At 34.0% G+C, this 22,795-nt stretch overlaps 1 protein-coding gene across 2 annotated transcripts; it reads right to left on the bottom strand.

Annotated features, from left to right (window-relative positions):
- Positions 1-12,443: 12,443 nt before the first annotated feature.
- LOC139861479 (delta(8)-fatty-acid desaturase) lies at positions 12,444-15,884 on the bottom strand. 2 transcript variants are annotated; one of them, XM_071849872.1, is made up of 2 exons: positions 15,699-15,884; positions 12,444-14,035 (listed from the first exon to the last, which is right to left on the bottom strand). In XM_071849872.1, the coding sequence occupies exons 1-2, from the start codon at positions 15,748-15,750 to the stop codon at positions 12,681-12,683; spliced, it is 1,407 nt and encodes a 468-aa protein (XP_071705973.1). In that variant the 5' UTR covers positions 15,751-15,884; the 3' UTR covers positions 12,444-12,680. The 2 variants fall into 2 exon arrangements, with proteins under 2 accessions (XP_071705973.1, XP_071705972.1); XM_071849871.1 differs by lacking the exon at positions 15,699-15,884 and adding an exon at positions 15,237-15,671.
- Positions 15,885-22,795: the final 6,911 nt, after the last annotated feature.

Raw genomic sequence — 22,795 nt, 5'->3', positions numbered from 1 at the left:
GAAATTTATAAATCTTATGAACTTTTTGAAACACTTAAATGTAGAACTCCAAACTAACAAGTTTGAGTTCTTGTTCTTGATTTTCATCAACAAAAGAAGTGAAGAAAAACAAGGTTCATGGAGATGCAAACTAATAAGTTTGATCTTGAATAACAACTATCAACTATAAGTAACAAACAAGTAATTAAAGCAAGTAATCTAGATGATGATGATGTACATGTGTAGCTACGGTTTTGAAGAAAAAGAAAGAAAATCAAGAGTTGTTGCTTACTATTTTTGAAGGAGAAATGAGAGAAATGACTTGTGGTATATTTGTGTGTGTAAAGGAAAGTGAATTGCAAGTATACAAGTAACAAGAAAATGAAGAAAAAGAACTCCTCTTGCATCCATGAAGTGGACGGTTTGGATGGGTAAAAGAGGAAGGTCAATTTTTGCTTTCAAGTCTTGGAAGAAGGGTGAATGCTAGAATGAGGTAGTAAGGTTAAATGCATGGGAGTATGGTCTTGCATACTTGAAAGGTTTGTCCCTTAATTAGCCTAATTAATCCAAGCTTATGTCTAATGTAATACTTGTATAATAAATGGGCTTACAAGTCCATAATGTGTAGGGTGGGCTTACTAGTCCAAGTTTATTTATTAAAGGCCCAAGTACAAGTAAGGGTGCAATTAAATACATATAGCCCAAGTAATTAACCACTAACCTTGGTTAATTAAAAATGACTAATATAAATTAATCATGAATGTAAATAATATTCAAAAATATTATTCGTGAAAAGTACGCGTGTCACAAAGACTTGTCGGGCCAAGTAAAGTTAAATGCGGTAACAAGTAAATGCACAACAATACATTTATTAAAGCGCAAGTATTAATAATAATTATTAATAATAAACGTTGAAAAATCCAGGGTCGTTACATTACCCACCTGTTAAAGAAAATTTCATCCCGAAATTTTAAGCTGAAGAAGATGGAGGAGCTGGGAAAAGGTGAGGATACTTTTGAAGGATTTTCTTGTGCCCGAGAGACATAATAAATTAATGTGGCTTACATGTTGTGATCCAAGTCGGGTCATACCCAATAACAAGCTATCAACACTTTATGTATTTGTTTTGACAATCGGATCATTAAAGCAAATACACGACACTTGAATTTTAGAAATTGGTTTTCTAAAATAAATGCTAGATATAATTATTTGGATAATTATAAGTTACTACATGTTGTATATTATTTATATAGGTTATAAATAATATAAAGTGTATGTAACATATGTGTGTTGCATTTTATTTTATAAAAGGCTTATAAAATAAAATACTTACAACTAAATGCATGTATGTTTTATAAATATGTAATAAAATATAAAATAAATGGAAGGGGTGGGGGGCCATTTTTTTGAAGGCTCCTAGGTGCCAACCACCCTTCCTTGATTACTCCATATAATTATGACTAATACACATGCATTGGTGAAACTTTAACACACTCTTTGACTCTAGCATTTTGAAAATAATACTTGCAATTTCCTCTCCTTTCTTCAAGGGATTCTTGGTTGATTTTTGCAAGTAATTAAGTGTCTAAAATCCTAACCAAGTCTTGGGTGTTGATTATTGCTTGTGGGTATCAAAGATTTGAGGCTTCAAGTTAGAAGTTTTCTTCATCTACATCATCTTCTTCATCCTAGTTCTTCACCTCCATTTTGGAGTAGGTATAAACATCTAACTAGCTCTATTTACATTTAAGTGTATTTTCAAGACTAGATCTTTAATGGATTTCAAATTTAAAGGGTTAAACTTTACATGCATAAACTTGAAATTGCTTCCGCTTTATATATACATATACACACGAATTTATATGTAACAAAATGGGTTTGTGACTTTGTTTATGTATTGAAATCCATCAATGGTATCTAGAGCCAAAGTCTTGTTAATATGCTTCTTGTTTTTGGCTAGTAAACTCACTTTCTTTACAATCTACCAACATGCATGAAAGTAGAATGTAAAAATATTGAGTTTTGGTGGGTGTATGGTGATGGCCGAAATATTTGGTCCCAAAAATGGGTTTGGGATTTCAAGTTTTGGCCATGTTTGATGTTATGTTGTTGTTCACAATCGAGCCTAGGCCATGTGTTTGTTTGGTTGATTGATTTGGTGATTATTCATGGGTGTAATATTCATTCATATGGCTTGTAATTATTTTGTAATTTTGGTTTGTAAAAGTTGTAATTAATCTTGTATTTTGTATGTAATTTGTTCTATTTTGGTTTGTAAAATAGAATAGGTTGTTATTTCATTTTCTAGAAAAATTGTATTAGGATATGATTTTGTAAAATGAAAGTGAAGATTCATGAAGAAGATTACAAGATGAAGTTTTGAAGATTACAAGATTAAGTGGGAGATTTTGGTAAAATCTCTTACTTTGGTTTAACCCCTTAGGTGACATTTGTTTATTGGCTAAACAAATGTCTACCAAAATGGCTCTTGATTGTGAACACTTTGCTATGCATGTTTGTGTATGTTTGTATGTTTGGTTGCTACAAGATCATCACATGATTACACTTGCATAATACATTATAAAATGGTTATAATAAAACATAACAAAATGACACTAATAATTGGTTATTAGACTTGAATAAAATGGTTTATTTAAAAAGGTAATGAAATGGTTAAAACTAGTAATTGGTTACTAAAAGGCACATGAAAATGGGTTTTTCATAAACATACTACACACCAAATGCATGTTGGTGTATAGCACTTTGTTTTCTAAACTAGAATGTAGAAAACCTAAAATCCCTTTACTAATACAAGATAAACAAGTTAAACGCCATCCTTTTGTGGAAACACTTAGACATATTAGGAATCTCATGATGGGATAAAGGTCACCTAACCGTCATGAGTGAACTAATATGAATAAAGTACACTTTGCATGCTTGTGGGATAAAGGTCACCTAACCACTTGTATGTTAAGTCTACATGTCTACACAAGTAGGACGACTTGATTTGGGAATCATGAACTTAGGGTCACCGAAGCATGAGGAACAAATAGGCGTTGATGGGATTAATATGCCATGCAAAAGGATTGCATGATCCCATAACTTAGAAGTTGCAAAAGGATTGCAATTGTCATTATGACTACCTAGCTAAATCAAATGACGGGATAAAGGTCACCTAACCGAAATTTGATTTACCGTTGGATTCTAATATTTAATAAAACAAATTAAAAGGGTATTGTTTATTAAATCCAAATCGATACTTAAAAGAACTTTGTTGAATTTTGTAGATGGCCGCTAATAACAACAACAACATGAACAACGCACCACTTAACTTTAACAACCTATCGTTACGGTCTCTCCTCGAGAAAGACAAACTCAACCATACAAATTTTATGGATTGGTTCCGCAATCTTCGGATTGTCCTCAAACAAGAGGATAAAATGTATGTGCTTGAGGACCCCATTCCCGACCAACCGGATGAGAGTGATGTGGAGGCAATGGCCTCTTACGATAAGTATTGCCACGACTCCCTTCAAGTCTCATGCTTAATGCTTGGGACTATGATACCCGAACTCCAAAAGGATTTCGAGCATCATAGCGCTTACGACATGATAACACAATTGAAGGAGATGTTTCTCCAACAAGCACGTGTTGAGCGTTTCGAAACGGTTCGGGCGCTTCATGCTTGTCGTATGGACGAATCCCAATCGGTTTCATCTTATGTACTTAAGATGAAAAGCCTTATCGATCGTGCTAACCGTCTCAACCTTAACATATCTAATGAGTTAGCCACCGATCTTATCCTTAACTCCCTATCAAAGAGGTTTGATCAATTTGTAATTAATTACAACATGAATGGGATGGATAAGAGCATAGGTGAGCTTCATGGTATGCTTAGGACGGCGGAAACAAGCATGGGTAAAAGAGCTTTACCCGTGTTAGCAATCGATCAAGGTGGGTCTAAAGGTAACACCTCTAAGCCAAAGGTGGCTAAGAGAAAAGGACCCGTCCATCAAGGCAAAGGGAAGGGGAAGATGGTTACCCCAACCATCAACAAGGCCAAGAAGCAAAAGGTAGCCGAGAAGGCAAACCCCAAGGAAGACCCATGTTTCGGTTGCGGTGAGATGGGTCATTGGAAACGAAACTGTCCGGTCTATCTTAAAGAGTTGAAGGACAAGAGGGATGCAGGGCAAACCTCAGGTAATATATATATGGTATATATAGAGCTTAGTATTACTTCTTCTAATACATGGGTATTAGACACGGGATGTGGAACTCATATTTGCAATTCTTTGCAGGGGTTCAAAAGAAGTGATCATAAAGCGGGAACATCAAGTCTCTATATGGGCAATGGTGCAAAGGTGCATGTTAAAGCTCAAGGAGAATTTGTTTTGAAGCTTCCAAGTGGATTGGAGCTTATTTTAGAAAATGTTTTGTATGCACCGGATTTATGTCGAAACATTATTTCTATTTCTCGCTTAAGACAATGTGGTTTCAATGTTAATTTTATTGATAATGATATCCATTTTTCTAAAGATGATATATTCTATTTCAAGGCTACGCCTTCAAATGGAATTTATGAATTGGTTCATGATGATGCATCATCTAATAGCTCAATATACCATACTAGCACCAAGAAACTCAAAAGGGATTTGAGTGATTCCTATTTATGGCATTGTCGCCTTGGACATATAAACAAGAACCGAATGCATACACTTCAAAGGAATGGACTTTTGAAATCAAATGAAATGGATTCGTTTGATGTATGTGAATCTTGTTTACAAGGCAAGATGACTAAAGCACCTTTCAAAGGCACTCATGAAAGGGCTAAAGATTTATTGGGTTTAATACATTCGGATGTATGTGGACCCTTTAAACCCATAACTAGGAATGGTGAAAGATACTTTGTTACTTTCATTGATGACTTTAGTCGTTTCGGATATGTCTATTTACTAAGACACAAGGACGAAACGTTTAAAGCATTCAAAGAATATCAAAACGAAGTACAAAATCAACTCAATAGGACAATCAAGGTACTTCGTACCGATAGAGGAGGTGAATACCTAAGCGATGCCTTCCAAGATCATCTTAGGAGTTGTGGGATCATCTCACAACTTACTCCACCCGGAACACCCCAACTTAATGGAGTATCCGAAAGGAGGAACCGAACCCTAATGGATATGGTTCGATCTATGATGGCTAGAAGCTCGTTACCTCTATCATTTTGGGGTTATTGTCTAAGCTCCGCGGCTCGTATTTTAAATATGGCCCCAACCAAGAAAGTGGAACGAACTCCTCATGAGATGTGGTTTGGAAAACCTCCTTCTCTTTCATACTTGAAAGTATGGGGATGTGAAGCTTATCCTAAGCGTTATGTAGCAAATAAGCTACATGCTCGATCCACAAAGTGTATCTTCATAGGATATCCCAAAGATGACATGGGATATTACTTCTATGATCCATCCGAGCAAACGGTATTTGTAGCTCGGAAAGCGGAATTCCTTGAAACCAAGTTCCTTATGGAAGGTGATGGTGAAAGAAAAATAGATCTTGTAGAGGTACAAGATCAAGCCGATGATACACAATTGGTTGACACTAGCACTCAACATGAGGATGCTGAAAATGATCAAGTGGATGATCAAGGTACACAAGACGTTCGAAGATCTAGTAGGATTAGTAATCCTCCCGAGAGATATGGGTTTCTCGTGGATGGTTGCTATACGGTTGATTTGGATGAACCGACAAACTACAAAGATGCTTTATCAAGGATAGATAAAGATAAATGGCAGGAAGCCATGAACGCCGAGATGCAATCCATGTATGAAAACCAAGTTTGGGAACTTGTTGAGCAACCTCCTAGCTCTAAGCTAGTTGATTGCAAGTGGATTTTCAAGATGAAAACCGACATACATGGAAACTTGGATACATACAAAGCTAGACTTGTAGCAAAGGGTTTCACTCAAACTCAAGGGGTTGACTATGATGAGACCTTCTCGCCTGTGGCAATGCTAAAGTCTATTAGGATATTATTTGCCATCGCTGCTCATTATGATTACGAAATTTGGCAAATGGATGTCAAAACCGCTTTCCTAAATGGATATCTTGAGGAAGATGTCTATATGGCACAGCCCGAAGGTTTTGTCGATCCGAAAAATCCTAAAAAAGTATGCAAGTTAAAGAAATCAATCTATGGGTTGAAACAAGCATCGAGAATGTGGAATCATCGTTTTAATGAAGAGGCAAAGAAATTTGGCTTTATTAAAAATGGTGATGAAGCTTGTGTATACAAGAAGGCTAGTGGGAGCTCCATAATGTTCCTTGTGCTATATGTGGATGACGTATTATTATTTGGGAATGATATAACCACAATGCAAGAGGTCAAAACTTGGTTAAAAAGTTGCTTCTCCATTAAGGATCTTGGAGAAGCACAATATATATTGGGGATTGGAATCTATAGGAATAGATCCAAGAGATTGATAGGCTTAAGTCAAAGTACATACATTGATAAGGTCTTGAAAAGGTTCAAGATGGAAAACTCTAAGAAAGGTTTGGTACCTATTCAAAGAGGAACCGTTCTCAGTTCATCTCAGTGTCCTACCACGAAAGATGAACAAGAGAGAATGAAGAAAGTCCCATACGCATCTGCTATTGGGTCTATCATGTATGCAATGATATGTACTAGACCGGATGTGTCATGCGCTCTAAGCTTGACAAGTAGATACCAGAATAACCCAGGAAATAGTCATTGGACTGCGGTTAAATGTATATTGAAATACCTTAGAAGGACTAAGGATATGTTTCTAATATATGGGTCTGGTGAGGAGGAACTCGTTGTAAAAGGTTACGTGGACGCGAGTTTCCAAACTGATCGAGATGACTCTCGGTCACAATCCGGTTATGTATTCATGTTAAATGGTGGTGCGGTCTCTTGGAAGAGTGCGAAACAGGAAGTTGTTGCGTTATCCACTACAGAGTCGGAGTACATTGCCGCCTCATTGGCAGCTCAGGAAGCTGCATGGATGAAGAAATTCATCGACGACTTAGGAGTGGTCCCTTCCATTCAGGACCCTCTTGAGATCTTTTGTGACAACGAGGGTGCGATTGCTCAAATCAAGGAACCTCGTGCTCATCAAAAGACTCGTCACATTGAGCGGAGATTCAACTACATTAGGGATGAGGTTGAAAAGGGAAAGATATGTATTCACAAAGTTCACACAGATCAAAATGTTGCGGATCCACTCACGAAGCTTTTACATGGGCCAAAACATGAGGGACATGTTTGTGCATTAGGGCTTCGACATTCTAGTGATTGGAATTGATCTACTTTATGTATTGTAACGGAACGAATTAGTTCAAACTCATTAATATAATTATGGTATTAATTTAAATTATGAGTCATGTTCCAATTTAGCATATTTTATCCATGAATAAATTATTATTCTAAATTCCGTAGTTGATCACATTTGTGGGAACAAGTGTGAGGTCTAGACTATTATGAACTTGGATTGGTTAACATTCAAATGGTGAATGTAGGGCAAGGTTGCAACCAAGGTTCATAGATATTTGTGGGACACAAATATTGGAAGACCCGCTCTCAAGATTACTATATGGAACCTTTGTGGTTGATCACATGTAATCTTGAGTAAAGGAGAATATCATTATATCCTCTGACCTGAGACACATATTGGGTTCAGATATTCACCGAATATTGTGCCTTGATTCTTTCCTTCGCTATTCTGAAACATGGTAGTACATAAGGGAGGTTTCAGGTATGGTACGAAGTGTAATGTCTAGGACGTATGTAGTCAAGATGGAATTTGTCCCTCTTATTCGTTGAGAGTCAGATGTCTAAGGCCTGACAAAGTTAAATCTATAAGAGAGTGATCATTCTATGTCTCTTGGATTTAACATGACATCTAGGGCAAAAGGATATATTGAAAGATTCACCTAAATCATATTCGAAATGGAAACTCGAAAGGGATGATGTTATTGAATGGCACTAAGTCATAACATGTTGGGGGTGATGGACGGTCGTTAGGTGGTATCTGTCACTTGCATTAATTCCTTATGTTTCTCGTGCAAGTGGGAGATTGAAGGATTTTCTTGTGCCCGAGAGACATAATAAATTAATGTGGCTTACATGTTGTGATCCAAGTCGGGTCATACCCAATAACAAGCTATCAACACTTTATGTATTTGTTTTGACAATCGGATCATTAAAGCAAATACACGACACTTGAATTTTAGAAATTGGTTTTCTAAAATAAATGCTAGATATAATTATTTGGATAATTATAAGTTACTACATGTTGTATATTATTTATATAGGTTATAAATAATATAAAGTGTATGTAACATATGTGTGTTGCATTTTATTTTATAAAAGGCTTATAAAATAAAATACTTACAACTAAATGCATGTATGTTTTATAAATATGTAATAAAATATAAAATAAATGGAAGGGGTGGGGGGCCATTTTTTTGAAGGCTCCTAGGTGCCAACCACCCTTCCTTGATTACTCCATATAATTATGACTAATACACATGCATTGGTGAAACTTTAACACACTCTTTGACTCTAGCATTTTGAAAATAATACTTGCAATTTCCTCTCCTTTCTTCAAGGGATTCTTGGTTGATTTTTGCAAGTAATTAAGTGTCTAAAATCCTAACCAAGTCTTGGGTGTTGATTATTGCTTGTGGGTATCAAAGATTTGAGGCTTCAAGTTAGAAGTTTTCTTCATCTACATCATCTTCTTCATCCTAGTTCTTCACCTCCATTTTGGAGTAGGTATAAACATCTAACTAGCTCTATTTACATTTAAGTGTATTTTCAAGACTAGATCTTTAATGGATTTCAAATTTAAAGGGTTAAACTTTACATGCATAAACTTGAAATTGCTTCCGCTTTATATATACATATACACACGAATTTATATGTAACAAAATGGGTTTGTGACTTTGTTTATGTATTGAAATCCATCAACTTTTGCATCATTTAATCCTCTCGCTCCCAAGTAAACTCGGGTCCTCGTTTGCCATTCCATCGTACTCGGACGATCGGGATCTTGTTGCGTTTCAAAGTTTTGACCTCACGGTCCATAATCTCGACAGGTTCCTCCACGAAGTGGAGTTTGTCATCAATCGTAAGTTCCTTAAATGGTATGATAAGTTCGGGTGCAGCAAGACACTTCTTCAAGTTTGACACGTGGAAGGTAGGATGAACTAAGCTCAATTGTGCTGGTAGATCCAAACGGTAAGCAACGGGTCCAACACGTTCCAAGATTTCGAAAGGACCAATGTATCGTGGGTTCAACTTTCCACGCTTTCCAAAACGAATCACACCCTTCCAAAGTGCAACCTTCAACATTACACGATCACCAATGTTGAATTCAAAGTCTTTATGTTTAAGATCGGCATAACTCTTTTGACGATCGCGGGCAGTCTTAAGTCTCGCTTGAATCTGAGCGATCTTCTCCGTTGTTTCGTGGACTACCTCGGGTCCGGTGATTTGCTTTTCACCTACTTCGGCCCAACAAATAGGAGATCGGCACTTGCGGCCATACAACGCTTCAAAAGGTGCGACATTAATGCTCGAGTGATAACTGTTGTTGTACGAGAATTCGGCTAGATGGTATCAGAGCCAGGCTCCGGACCAAACGTGCACAGCGAGGACGCTGTGTCCCATTGGGGGGAGGATTGTAACATCCGTGTTACATCCGTCCCACATCGGTTGGAGAGGGGAACGAAGCATGCCTTATAAGGGTGTGGAGACCTTTCCTAGCATGACGCGTTTTGGGACCACAAGCGCAGCAGATCTCATGAGAACTCTGCAGTTAAGCGTGCTCAGGTGAGAGCACTACCAGGATGGGTGACCTTCTGGGAAAGTGCTCGTCGTGTTTGGTCGCCAAGAAAAATCCGTGCGCCTACGGGCAAAGCGGACAATATCATGCTACGGGGGAACGTGTTACCTGGGATGTTACAATATGTAATGTTCCGATTCTATTTAAAAGATGTAATTGCTTGTGGACAAGCAACGTTCAAGTGTGGGGTATTTTGATATTGCTTTAAACATACATATATTTCGACGCAATATCATTTATATTTCATCGACTTTTACCGAAACGAAGACATTCAAATGCATAATTCACGAGAAAAACGGCAAAAGTAAACGCGAACTTGAAGTTTGAAGAAATGATAATAAACGACGGGTTTTAACCAAATATATATCGAGATAACGTTTATCCGAATGAAAGTCCAAAATGATCGAAGAAAAAGAGTTCAAATGAAAGTTCCAAGTCAATATACGTCAACACGGGATCAACAAAGAACAAAAATAGAAACAAAAATAAAAAATGACGTTTATTCTTACGCGGATCGCGTACAGAAGTACGCGGAACGCGTAATATTCTTACTCTTACGCGGATCGCGTGATACCTTACGCGAAACGCGTAATCTCGAGACCAGATTCAGATCTGAATTACAAATGGGACGGTAGCTTTTACGTTTAATATTATGTCTTTACAGCAAAAAGGATGTTCACCAGCTACTCTCCACCTACTACTTATCAATTGATATAATACGGAGTACTAGTACACAGTGAAAGATACTACATATACAATACAGAAAGGAGTCAGTACACAATTCCATACAACACACATATACATAGCAAAATAGAGAGCAGAGATTACTTTATTTTTATTTCTTTCAAGTATTCGTACAATTTTATTTTCAGTTCCAAGGTTCAATTTTTTAGGATAGTTTCAATATTAAGGGTGTATTGTTCGTGATTAAGGGTATTATTGTGCAAGTGCAAAGGGTGTTGTTATTGTAATTTTTCTACCGTTTGAAGTAAATGAAAGTGAAGATTTTAGTAAGTTTATCCTATTAAAATTATCGTTATCAATTTTTATCGTTATTAGTATGTTTGTATATTTATATTTTTATGTTTAATCTAGTATAATGAGTAGCTAAATTTCTCTAGTGTTTGTTTAGATGTAGAGCCCCTAGTGAAATGGATTGTTATCATTTGTAAAAATTAAAATGTAACTTAAGTATTTTTAACATTGAGCCTAATTAAAAGAACCATTATTATGTATTTGGATATTTAATCCTTGTCACTTAATTTATTAGATTCAAATAACGAAAGTTATTTTTATTTATATAAATTAAGCTTCAACATTAAAAGTGATTTAGAAGAACCTATGAATAGTTTATTAACACTAAATTAGAATTAAAGTTCGGTGGTTTGGGTAATATCATTAGGTATATAATAGTGAAATTGTAAAAAGGGAAACGGTTATGATTTGGGTTTTGGCGAAAGTCAAAACTAGGTTGGGTCTCAATTTAAATACTTGGGAAATAGTAACTATCTAAATAAGATCCGACGAAAATTAGACTTAATTTAGCTAGTTGAAACTTTATTTATTCGAAAGAAAAATATAAAATTTTATACTAAACATTTTAATATAGCTTAAATTTAAAACAATCCATGGATCTAGAGGTGACACATTTAAGTAAACACTCCTATTTATATATTGCAAATACTTATTATTATTATTTATTTACGTATTATTATACAGCTAAAAAAATATACAATCAATATGCATCAGTTTAACAGTACTATTGTCACATCGAATTTAACATACGCGAACCGTGTAGATATATACACGAAACGCGTAGCTTCTAAAATATACGCGTAACGCGTATAAATACACGCGAAACGCGTAAGTATAATACTAGTACTGTACGAATACTGTTTAAAATTTAAGTATTAATTAAATCTTTTATTATTATTGTAATTAATTTATAATTAGTTTAATTATTATAATTTCCTATAATTCATTTTTAATTTAATTAAAACTTATTATTTAGTTAATTTAAATAAATTTATATTGCTCAAAACAAAATTCTAATCATTTAGTTTTATTACACGTTATTGTTTTATTAATTACCATTTAGTAATAAAATTGTTGTATCACCATTAGTATAGTTTCATTTAAGTTCATTTCTTTAATAATTATAAATCATATAATCTTGTAATTTTAATTAATAAGTAGTTCAATTAAATTAAAGATAAGTTATATTTTATTATTATTATGTTATGCTAAATATAAATTCCTAATCCAAAACCCTCTTTAAATAAGTTTAACTTCAAAGACTATTAAAAACCATTAAACACTGTCTCCCTGTGGAACGAACCGGATTTACCAACAAATTAAACTACGTGGATAGGACTAGTTACCTATATATGTGTGAAATCAACCTGAATTCATTAAAACACCACATATACAATAAAACAATTCGTGTAACAAAATAACTCAAATCCGTTCATAAAATAAAGGTTACGTTTCACCACATCAGTCATACTTGTGTGAAGGTGTTACAGTTGGTTAAATTTTTTGTCTTGCTCTATATATGACTTTTCAACAACTAAATGATAAACTGAAAGTAATAGTAGTGTATTAAAAATGCAAATTCTAAAACATATTAGTATTCAGTAATGGAATAAATTCCAAAGTTTCAGAACTACAATCAATATACCAAAAACAAATATACAAATAATAATACAGAAAATCGAAAAAGCCGAAGAAAAAACATCATCTGCTTCCTGCTCAAAACCTAGTACCAAACAAAAGAATCTGAATTTCTTACACAACGAGCTATTGGAACAACGAAAACCACAATATAAGAAAAAGTGCTCAGCCATGGGTGTTAAAAGCTTCCCAAAGTAAATTATGTGGGGCCGGGTTAGATAAATCTCGAGCCTGTAACGCTGCAGTCCTAAGTGTCTTAAGCGTTGTCACATTAGCATCATAAAACGATAAACTGGTATAAGGCAAATTGTGTTTCTTGCATAGTTCTTGCACAATAGGCGAAATCGACCTTAAATGTGTCCTAGGCAACCTAGGAAACAAATGGTGCTCAAGTTGAAATTGTAACCCACCAAAAAACCAATCCATATATGAAGAACACGAAATATCGATGGTCCCACTCGTTTGTTTCTCAAACCAATCGTTCCCTGTTGGACGCCCTACATAAACATCAGCAGCAAAATGGTTCAGAGTAAACTGAACATGTTGGATCCCGGTTACACAAAAGCTGACTAACACAAAAGCGACCCGTTCTGGCCAATTGGGTAAGCATGAAACGAGTAGCGGAAACCAAGTCCAGAAAATTAAGGTTCCGAGTATGTTTAAACCTCTGTCGGGGATCTTTCGTTTAGAAATTAACAAAAGAATTGTTTGTAGGTAAAGGTTGACCCGGGCCACACACATGATGGGGTAATATGAGTAATGTTGGTAGCTAACAAAGAAACGGGCTAACGGGTCAAAAGTCAACTGTCGACCGTAGAAAACGGATTGTAATGAGTTGAAAAGCTTCGATGAAACAGCTAACATGGGTAAATGTTGAAGATCAGGATCATAATCAAGCGAATTGCACGAAATGTGATGCGCGTTGTGGGTCCACTTCCACCACGCGATACTGATACCCGTTATACAGTTCCCGATAAAGATACCCGCGAATTTGTTCCACCCGCGGGTCGACATCATTTGGTAATGACCCGCGTCGTGACCCAAATAAGCAATTTGCATCCAAGCTAGACCCAACAATGCACCCGAAACCATATGAACCCAGAAACTGCTCGAGTATAATACACCATATACACAAGCGGAAAGCAGCAACGAAACGAAACACAACGAGTAAATTACACCGTGACCTTTTTTCTCGAACATACCGGCTTTTGCAAACTCGGACGCTAGTTTCCGATAGTCTTTAGAAACTTCTGAAACTTTGTAATCTTTTAAATGATACCCGGTGAAGAGTTTGTCAAGATATTTCCATGCGGACCCGGGATGAAACGCTATGAACGCATCGGTTACATCCTGGCCCGCAAGGTTTAAAAGTGGAATATCGCCACCCGGGTGCTCTTTAGCCCATTCTGTAACATTGTATACTTTGCCCTGAATTGAAATCCAAAGGTCACCTGGTTTGTTATGCTTCTGTAACTCTTCAGATGTTATGTACTTCTTTACATCCGCCATTGAATTCATTACTGAAACGAATAAAAAAAGCCCGTAAAATTAGCCTTAAACAAGATTCTTATGGTAAAAGATAAGATGTACAGATTTATATAATATAGTTTGGTACAAACATGTGATTAGTATGAAATGATATGATGCGTATTAGATTTATTTTGTTTGTTAGAGATGCATAACATGTTCATTTATGGCTCAACTGTACTACATCAGCAAAAGGTAAATGGTCCTCCATCCTATTAATGTGAAACACACATTCTCCTATTCTGTTATGAGATCATATGAACTATATATATTCTATCACATAGCATAATGTCATGTTATATGAAATATGTACATCAACTATTAATATCAAATGATATGATACTATTAATATCAAATGATATGATAGTAGAAAGCTATAAATTTATCTATTATCTATCATAAGTATTAATTAATTATAATTATAATTATAATTATTACTGTAATTATTAAATAGACACAAGTCCATAAAACAGGCATGCTAATGGGGCCCAATGGACTTGGCAAAGCCTCAAAACACAAACTAAGCTCAATTTACTTAAAATAATGGAGAAAGAATAGATATTTCAAAAAGATAGTATCAACTAGACAAGCAATGGTGGGATCATGTGCATTTTTTCCTTTAATAACAATAACAATAATGATAAATTGACGCGTAATTAGATATTTTCGCAGGCTGGAAGTCATAAGTAGGACAAAATCATTTAATATAAAATTATTAGTAGCAAGAAACAGCAAAGCTTTGAAAGGGACCTATTCAAATAAAGTTTTCTAGGATGTTAAAACATGATCATATCATATATACCTTAATTAGTTAAGATCTAATTGTCTTAACGAGACGATATTATTTTTCCAAAAGTAGAAAAAAATATGTATAGAACACAAACAAAATATCATCAAGACTCGATTTCGATATATTACGATTATACCACTTTGTGACGAAATATCTTATGCTGTTTAACACTAGGAATAAAGTTAAAAATATTACGATGTAGAAAAATATTCGATCATGATAAACGCTACTTTCTTTGTAAACAGCTAAGATAAACATAGGTTGAAACAACTGGCAATAAAAAAAACCCTAATTTCAAAGACAAATTTATGTATTTACACAATAGTAATTGCTGACAAATTAATTAAAGATTTCTTCCATTTTTGTAGTTTTAATATTAACAAATTGAGATAAAAATCACACACCTAATTTTGGATTCTCCACTATATTGGCACAACCAATCCACCTCCTCTTCATCATATTAATTTTACTAACATAAAATTATTTAGAAGAAAATTAATAAAAAATATTACCTTCAATGAATCAATTACTACATAATTTAAAATTAATGCTATGAAATATAAGGTATTACGTACTTAATTTCCTACCGAAGAAAATATCAATATTCCAATATTCATCAGTAAATTAATACGCAAAAACTTGGATCAAATCTCGGTCATAAACCCGGATCCAGATCCGACCAAAAATATACATACAGAATTCCGTCAATTTCACTACCAAATAAAACGACATTGCTAAACCGACGTTAAAAAAATAATTAACAAACTAATAATCGTAGCTGATTTCGTATTCTTAGCTAATTAGATAACGATAAAACAATTAAAAAATGAAGGTGAAAATGTAAAGTAAAAAAAATTAGATTTAACCTTTAGGGAAGGAAATGGAAGGAGAAACGATGGTCGGATCTGCAGACACCATTCGGATCCTGATCCGATGAAATTGTAATGTGGAGCACGATCAGAATTGGAAGAATTTGCGTTTGTGTTTGTACGGATTAAACGAAATTGATTATTATGAGAATGTGAAAGGGGTTTTTGAACCCTAACGGTAAAATGGGGGGATATTTATACAGGAAAGGAGGTAGGATTTTTGATGGTTATAATAATCTGGGGAAGAAAGAATCAACGGTCGAGATTAAACCGTCAGCGGATATTTTGAGAGAATAGCGCGTCGTTTGTAGCGTATGATTCCCGATTATGACTGTAACTCCTTTTTGTTTGCAATTTTTATTTGTATCTTAAATAAATTTAAATCTTAAAATCTTAATCTTATCTTGTTATCTTATTCTCCCCAAATCTTAATCTTATTATTATTATTATTATTATTATTATAATTATAATTATAATTATAATTATAATTATTATATACGGAGTAATAATAATTATTATTATTATTATTATTATTATTATTATTATTATTATTATTATTATTATTATTATTATTATTATTAGAACTAACTTAATGCTCGCAAATTCGCAAGAATTTTTTTATGGGACTAATTAAGAATAAATTTAAAAATTCATAAACTAATATTTTATATTATTTGAATGGTTGCGAGTAATAGAACCAAAATCATAGAATAATGTTGTATATATAATAAAAGCTAAAAGTTACAAAGGGGTGGGACGTTTTTAGTGTACGTCCCAAACACGTGCAATGAAGATCACTAAAATGAATAACATCAAACCAAACTTAAAACAAATACTAAAAAAGATAAAAATACAAAAAGCATTTCCTATTTCCCTGCCATCCCTTATACTCATCACCTGACTTCATAATACAACGGCCCAAATTCAATAACTAAACACACTTCAAATTCACATCGATTACCTATTATTGAAAACACTCCATCGATTACCAGTAAATGCATTAGCAATCACATACTTATAACACATACCCAAATTAGTTTGACTATAGAATGTCAAACAAACTTTACTACAAATAATACACATTAATTCATCACTTGATTTTCAGCGCCATGATCATCTAGCACCAAAACATCCTCCCTCAGAACATCATTATTCGCCAAATTAGGAGTATCATTATGATCAGACTCATTATCATCTTCCACATCATTCATGTTATAAAAAATACCCTTTTCTTGACACAAAAATAAAAAGTAAGCAATTTGAAATGGGTCCCAACCTCTTACACCAGTTTTCAGAGGCAAGTTACCTTCTTCAACCATTTTAAACATATCCTTTTTGTTACTTTCCCACACATTCCATCTCATGTCAATACGATCTTTTTCACCATCATCATCATCATCATCATCATCATCCATATTAACATCTCCAGAACCAAGAACACCAAAACTATTATAAATCTTAACCTTACTCATATCCTTTTTAACATCCTTACTCTGATCCAATTCCACCATAACACTATTTCCCAATTCGCCATCATAATTATCATCAACAACTAAAATTGACTTTTTAAATTCCATATCATTTTTTATCCCTTTCTGGTAACCACTTTTATTAGTCTCCACATTGCCTTTTTTATTAGTGTTATTATTAACTACCTTTTAAGAACCATTCCTATTACCAGTGTTTCCATCATTTATTTTCTTTTTACCCTTGAAAACAAAATTCACCATAACACTACCAGTCTACCACTACTATCCTTAATAATTTTATTACTTTTGCCAATGGTGTGCCATCCTTTATCAGCATTAACCTGCCTAGCCATCCTTCCCAGGTTTTTGTTTTTTGTTCCCAAACATAATGTGTAGGGATTTTTGCGTAGATCAGTTTTCGTGCATTAGGATCTCGTTTGTTGAGTTCAAACCATTGTTTCTTTGATGCTTTCCCTTTGGAATAGTGAATGTAAGCTTTCTGAATTGCGTAGTGTGATACTTTGGTGATTCGGTAGATGATAGGACAATTTTAGGACTGATGGTTTCGAAAAGTGGATGTGAAAGGAAAACAAACTCCAAACAGCCTCACACGGAGATGGATAACGACAATCTAAGTAGTTTTTGATTTCATCGACCTCAATTACTGTTTCTGCAGATGATTCTCCATTGGTGGTCACATTTTCTTGAATAACGATTGTTGCTCTATCTGGCCCTTTGTTTAAGTACTTAAATAAGTAATTTATTGTCCTAGATCTGTTACACCACTCAACATTTATATGGGCGTTGTATTTTAGCAGTAGAAACCTATTGTAAAGGACGACAAAACCATTGTCAAGTGTGGTTTTGCCTTTACTAACTTTGATGCCATTGTTTCGTCGCCGATAGTTAGCATATCCATCATCATCTATGGTTGTTTCCGCATAAAACAGTTTAGGGAAATGTTTTGAGCATTTCATATCAATCATGCAAGGTGAGTCCATGCCGCACTGCCCATGTAACATGTATTCGCTGACCACTTTATGGCCTGTGGGATCTTCTATCAGGGAGTGGATTTTCGCTGATTTTATATCATCAATATCAGCGGGGTGATTTGCATTTGTATTCACGTGTCAACCATATTAGCATATGAACAGGAGGTAAGCCACGCTTTTGGAAATTGATGATATTTATGTAGTGACCCGAACTTTTCTATGTTTATATATATATTAATTGAGATTGATATTTACATGATTAAATATTTCCAACATGTTAAGCAATTAAACTTGTTAAGACTTGATTAATTGAAATATGTTTCATATAGACAATTGACCACCCAAGTTTACCGGTGATTCACGAACGTTAAAACTTGTAAAAACTATATGATGACATATATATGGATATATATATATATATATATATATATATAGTTAACATGATACTATGATAAGTAAATATATCATTAAGTATATTAACAATGAACTACATATGTAAAAACAAGACTACTAACTTAATGATTTTTAAACGAGACATATATGTAACGATTATCGTTGTAAAGACATTTAATGTATATATATCATATTAAGAGATATTCATACATGATAATATCATGATAATATAATAATTTAAAATCTCATTTGATATTATAAACATTGGGTTAACAACATTTAACAAGATCGTTAACCTAAAGGTTTCAAAACAACACTTACATGTAACGACTAACGATGACTTAACGACTCAGTTAAAATGTATATACATGTAGTGTTTTAATATGTATTTATGCACTTTTGAAAGACTTCAATACAATTATCAAAATACTTCTACTTAACAAAAATGTTTACAATTACATCCTCGTTCAGTTTCATCAACAATTCTACTCGTATGCACCCGTATTCGTACTCGTACAATACACAACTTTTAGATGTATGTACTATTGGTATATACACTCCAATGATCAGCTCTTAGCAGCCCATGTGAGTCACCTAACATATGTGGGAACCATCATTTGGCAACTAGCATGAAATATCTCATAAAATTACAAAAATATGAGTAATCATTCATGACTTATTTACATGAAAACAAAATTACATATCCTTTATATCTAATCCATACACCAACGACCAAAAACACCTACAAACACTTTCATTCTTCAATTTTCTTCATCTAATTGATCTCTCTCAAGTTCTATCTTCAAGTTCTAAGTGTTCTTCATAAATTCCAAAAGTTCTAGTTTCATAAAATCAAGAATACTTTCAAGTTTGCTAGCTCACTTCCAATCTTGTAAGGTGATCATCCAACCTCAAGAAATCTTTGTTTCTTACAGTAGGTTATGATTCTAATACAAGGTAATAATCATATTCAAACTTTGGTTCAATTTCTATAACTATAACAATCTTATTTCAAGTGATGATCTTACTTGAACTTGTTTTCGTGTCATGATTTTGCTTCAAGAACTTCGAGCCATCCAAGGATCCATTGAAGCTAGATCCATTTTTCTCTTTTCCAGTAGGTTTATCCAAGGAACTTAAGGTAGTAATGATGTTCATAACATCATTCGATTCATACATATAAAGCTATCTTATTCGAAGGTTTAAACTTGTAATCACTAGAACATAGTTTAGTTAATTCTAAACTTGTTCGCAAACAAAAGTTAATCTTTCTAACTTGACTTTTAAAATCAACTAAAAACATGTTCTATATCTATATGATATGCTAACTTAATGATTTAAAACCTGGAAACACGAAAAACACCGTAAAACCGGATTTACGCCGTCGTAGTAACACCGCGGGCTGTTTTGGGTTAGTTAATTAAAAACTATGATAAACTTTGATTTAAAAGTTGTTATTCTGAGAAAATGATTTTTATTATGAACATGAAACTATATCCAAAAATTATGGTTAAACTCAAAGTGGAAGTATGTTTTCTAAAATGGTCATCTAGACGTCGTTCTTTCGACTGAAATGACTACCTTTACAAAAATGACTTGTAACTTATTTTTCCGACTATAAACCTATACTTTTCTGTTTAGATTCATAAAATAGGGTTCAATATGAAACCATAGCAATTTGATTCACTCAAAACGGATTTAAAATGAAGAAGTTATGGGTAAAACAAGATTGGATAATTTTTCTCATTTTAGCTACGTGAAAATTGGTAACAAATCTATTCCAACCATAACTTAATCAACTTGTATTGTATATTATGTAATCTTGAGATACCATAGACACGTATACAATGTTTCGACCTATCATGTCGACACATCTATATATATTTCGGAACAACCATAGACACTCTATATGTGAATGTTGGAGTTAGCTATACAGGGTTGAGGTTGATTCCAAAATATATATAGTTTGAGTTGTGATCAATACTGAGATACGTATACACTGGGTCGTGGATTGATTCAAGATAATATTTATCGATTTATTTCTGTACATCTAACTGTGGACAACTAGTTGTAGGTTACTAACGAGGACAGCTGACTTAATAAACTTAAAACATCAAAATATATTAAAAGTGTTGTAAATATATTTTGAACATACTTTGATATATATGTATATATTGTTATAGGTTCGTGAATCAACCAGTGGCCAAGTCTTACTTCCCGACGAAGTAAAAATCTGTGAAAGTGAGTTATAGTCCCACTTTTAAAATCTAATATTTTTGGGATGAGAATACATGCAGGTTTTATAAATGATTTACAAAATAGACACAAGTACGTGAAGCTACATTCTATGGTTGAATTATCGAAATCGAATATGCCCCTTTTTATTAAGTCTGGTAATCTAAGAATTAGGGAACAGACACCCTAATTGACGCGAATCCTAAAGATAGATCTATCGGGCCCAACAAGCCCCATCCAAAGTACCGGATGCTTTAGTACTTTGAAATTTATATCATATCCGAAGGGTGTCCCGGAATGATGGGGATATTCTTATATATGCATCTTGTTAATGTTGGTTACCAGGTGTTCACCATATGAATGATTTTTATCTCTATGTATGGGATGTGTATTGAAATATGAAATCTTGTGGTCTATTATTATGATTTGATATATATAGGTTAAACCTATAACTCACCAACATTTTTGTTGACGTTTTAAGCATGTTTATTCTCAGGTGATTATTAAGAGCTTCCGCTGTCGCATACTTAAATAAGGACGAGATTTGGAGTCCATGCTTGTATGATATTGTATAAAAACTGCATTTAAGAAACTTATTTTGTTGTAACATATTTGTATTGTAAACCATTATGTAATGGTCGTGTGTAAACAGGATATTTTAGATTATCATTATTTGATAATCTACGTAAAGCTTTTTAAAACCTTTATCTATGAAATAAAGGTTATGGTTTGTTTTAAAAATGAATGCAGTCTTTGAAAAATGTCTCATATAGAGGTCAAAACCTCGCAACGAAATCAATTAATATGGAACGTTTTTAATCAATAAGAACGGGACATTTCAGTTGGTATCCGAGCGTTGGTCTTAGAGAACCAGAAAATTTGCATTAGTGTGTCTTATCGAGTTTGTTAGGATGCATTAGTGAGTCTGGACTTCGACCGTGTTTACTTGAAAAATGATTGCTTAACAAATTTTGTTGGAAACTATATATTTTTAACATGTGAATATTATGTGATATATTAATCTCTTAACGCGTTTGATATTATGTGATAGATGTCTACCTCTAGAACAAGTCCCATTGACTCACCTAATAATAATGAAGAGTCAAATGTAAATTGGAATGATTCGTGGACTGATTCACAAGTTCCCGAAGAGGAACCGGAAGAAGAGTCGGAACCGGAAGAAGAATCGGAACCGGAAGAAGAATCGGAACCGGATGAAGAAATAGAACCGGTGGGGGAAATAATAAAACGGTTAAGTAAAAGAAAATCCTCAACCAACCGACCAAGGTTAATTATGGTCAATGGTGTTTCCGCCAAGGAAGCAAAATATTGGGAGGATTACCAATTATCCGATGAATCGGATTCCGACGAGAATTCCGATGATGTTATAGAAATTACCCCAACTGAATTTAAAAAAGCAAAAGAAAATAATAAGGAAAAGGGCATAAAAATAGAGAAATCTAATTCCAACCCCGATGAACTTTATATGTATCGTCAACCCCCGAAGTCCTTAAGTTGTAACAATGACCCGGGAACCTCTAAACCACCAGGTTTTTCTAAACCAATGTGGAAAACGACGGTTCGTATTAGGGGAACATCATATATCCCTAAAAACTTGGCAAAACGATCCAAAACCGAAGAAGAAGAAACAAGCGAGTCGGAATAAGATAGTTGTATTCGTGTGGTGTAATATATATAATATAGTGTGCTTATGCTTTATGATATATGTAAAAATTGCTTGTATTAATAAGTATTTTGTTTTTTATGAATCTAACTCTTGTCTATTTTACAGTATAAAAACACAAAATGGATAGACAACCCAATATTTTAAGAGATCTACCCGGAGACATGATTGATGAAATCTTGTCTAGAGTCGGTCAGAATTCCTCGGCACAACTATTTAAGGCGAGATCAGTTTGTAAGACATTCGAAGAACGTTCCAAGAATGTCTTGGTTTATAAGAGACTTTCGTTTGAAAGATGGGGGATATCACATTGGGAAACCC

The sequence above is a fragment of the Rutidosis leptorrhynchoides genome, chromosome 8 (genome assembly GCF_046630445.1).
Source record: "Rutidosis leptorrhynchoides isolate AG116_Rl617_1_P2 chromosome 8, CSIRO_AGI_Rlap_v1, whole genome shotgun sequence".
In the NCBI taxonomy this organism is placed as follows: domain Eukaryota; kingdom Viridiplantae; phylum Streptophyta; class Magnoliopsida; order Asterales; family Asteraceae; genus Rutidosis; species Rutidosis leptorrhynchoides.
Note: the sequence above shows the minus strand (reverse complement) of the source record. Positions and strands in the feature narration are given on the sequence as shown.

Excerpts from the sequence above, each read along its gene's own strand:
- LOC139861479 (XM_071849871.1), bottom strand. The coding sequence starts at position 15,291 with ATGATGAAGAGGAGGTGGATTGGTTGTGCCAATATAGTGGAGAATCCA. Across the intron at positions 14,036-15,236 it reads AGTGGAGAATCCAAAATTAG|TAATGAATTCAATGGCGGAT; the intron begins GTGTGTGATTTT and ends TATTCGTTTCAG.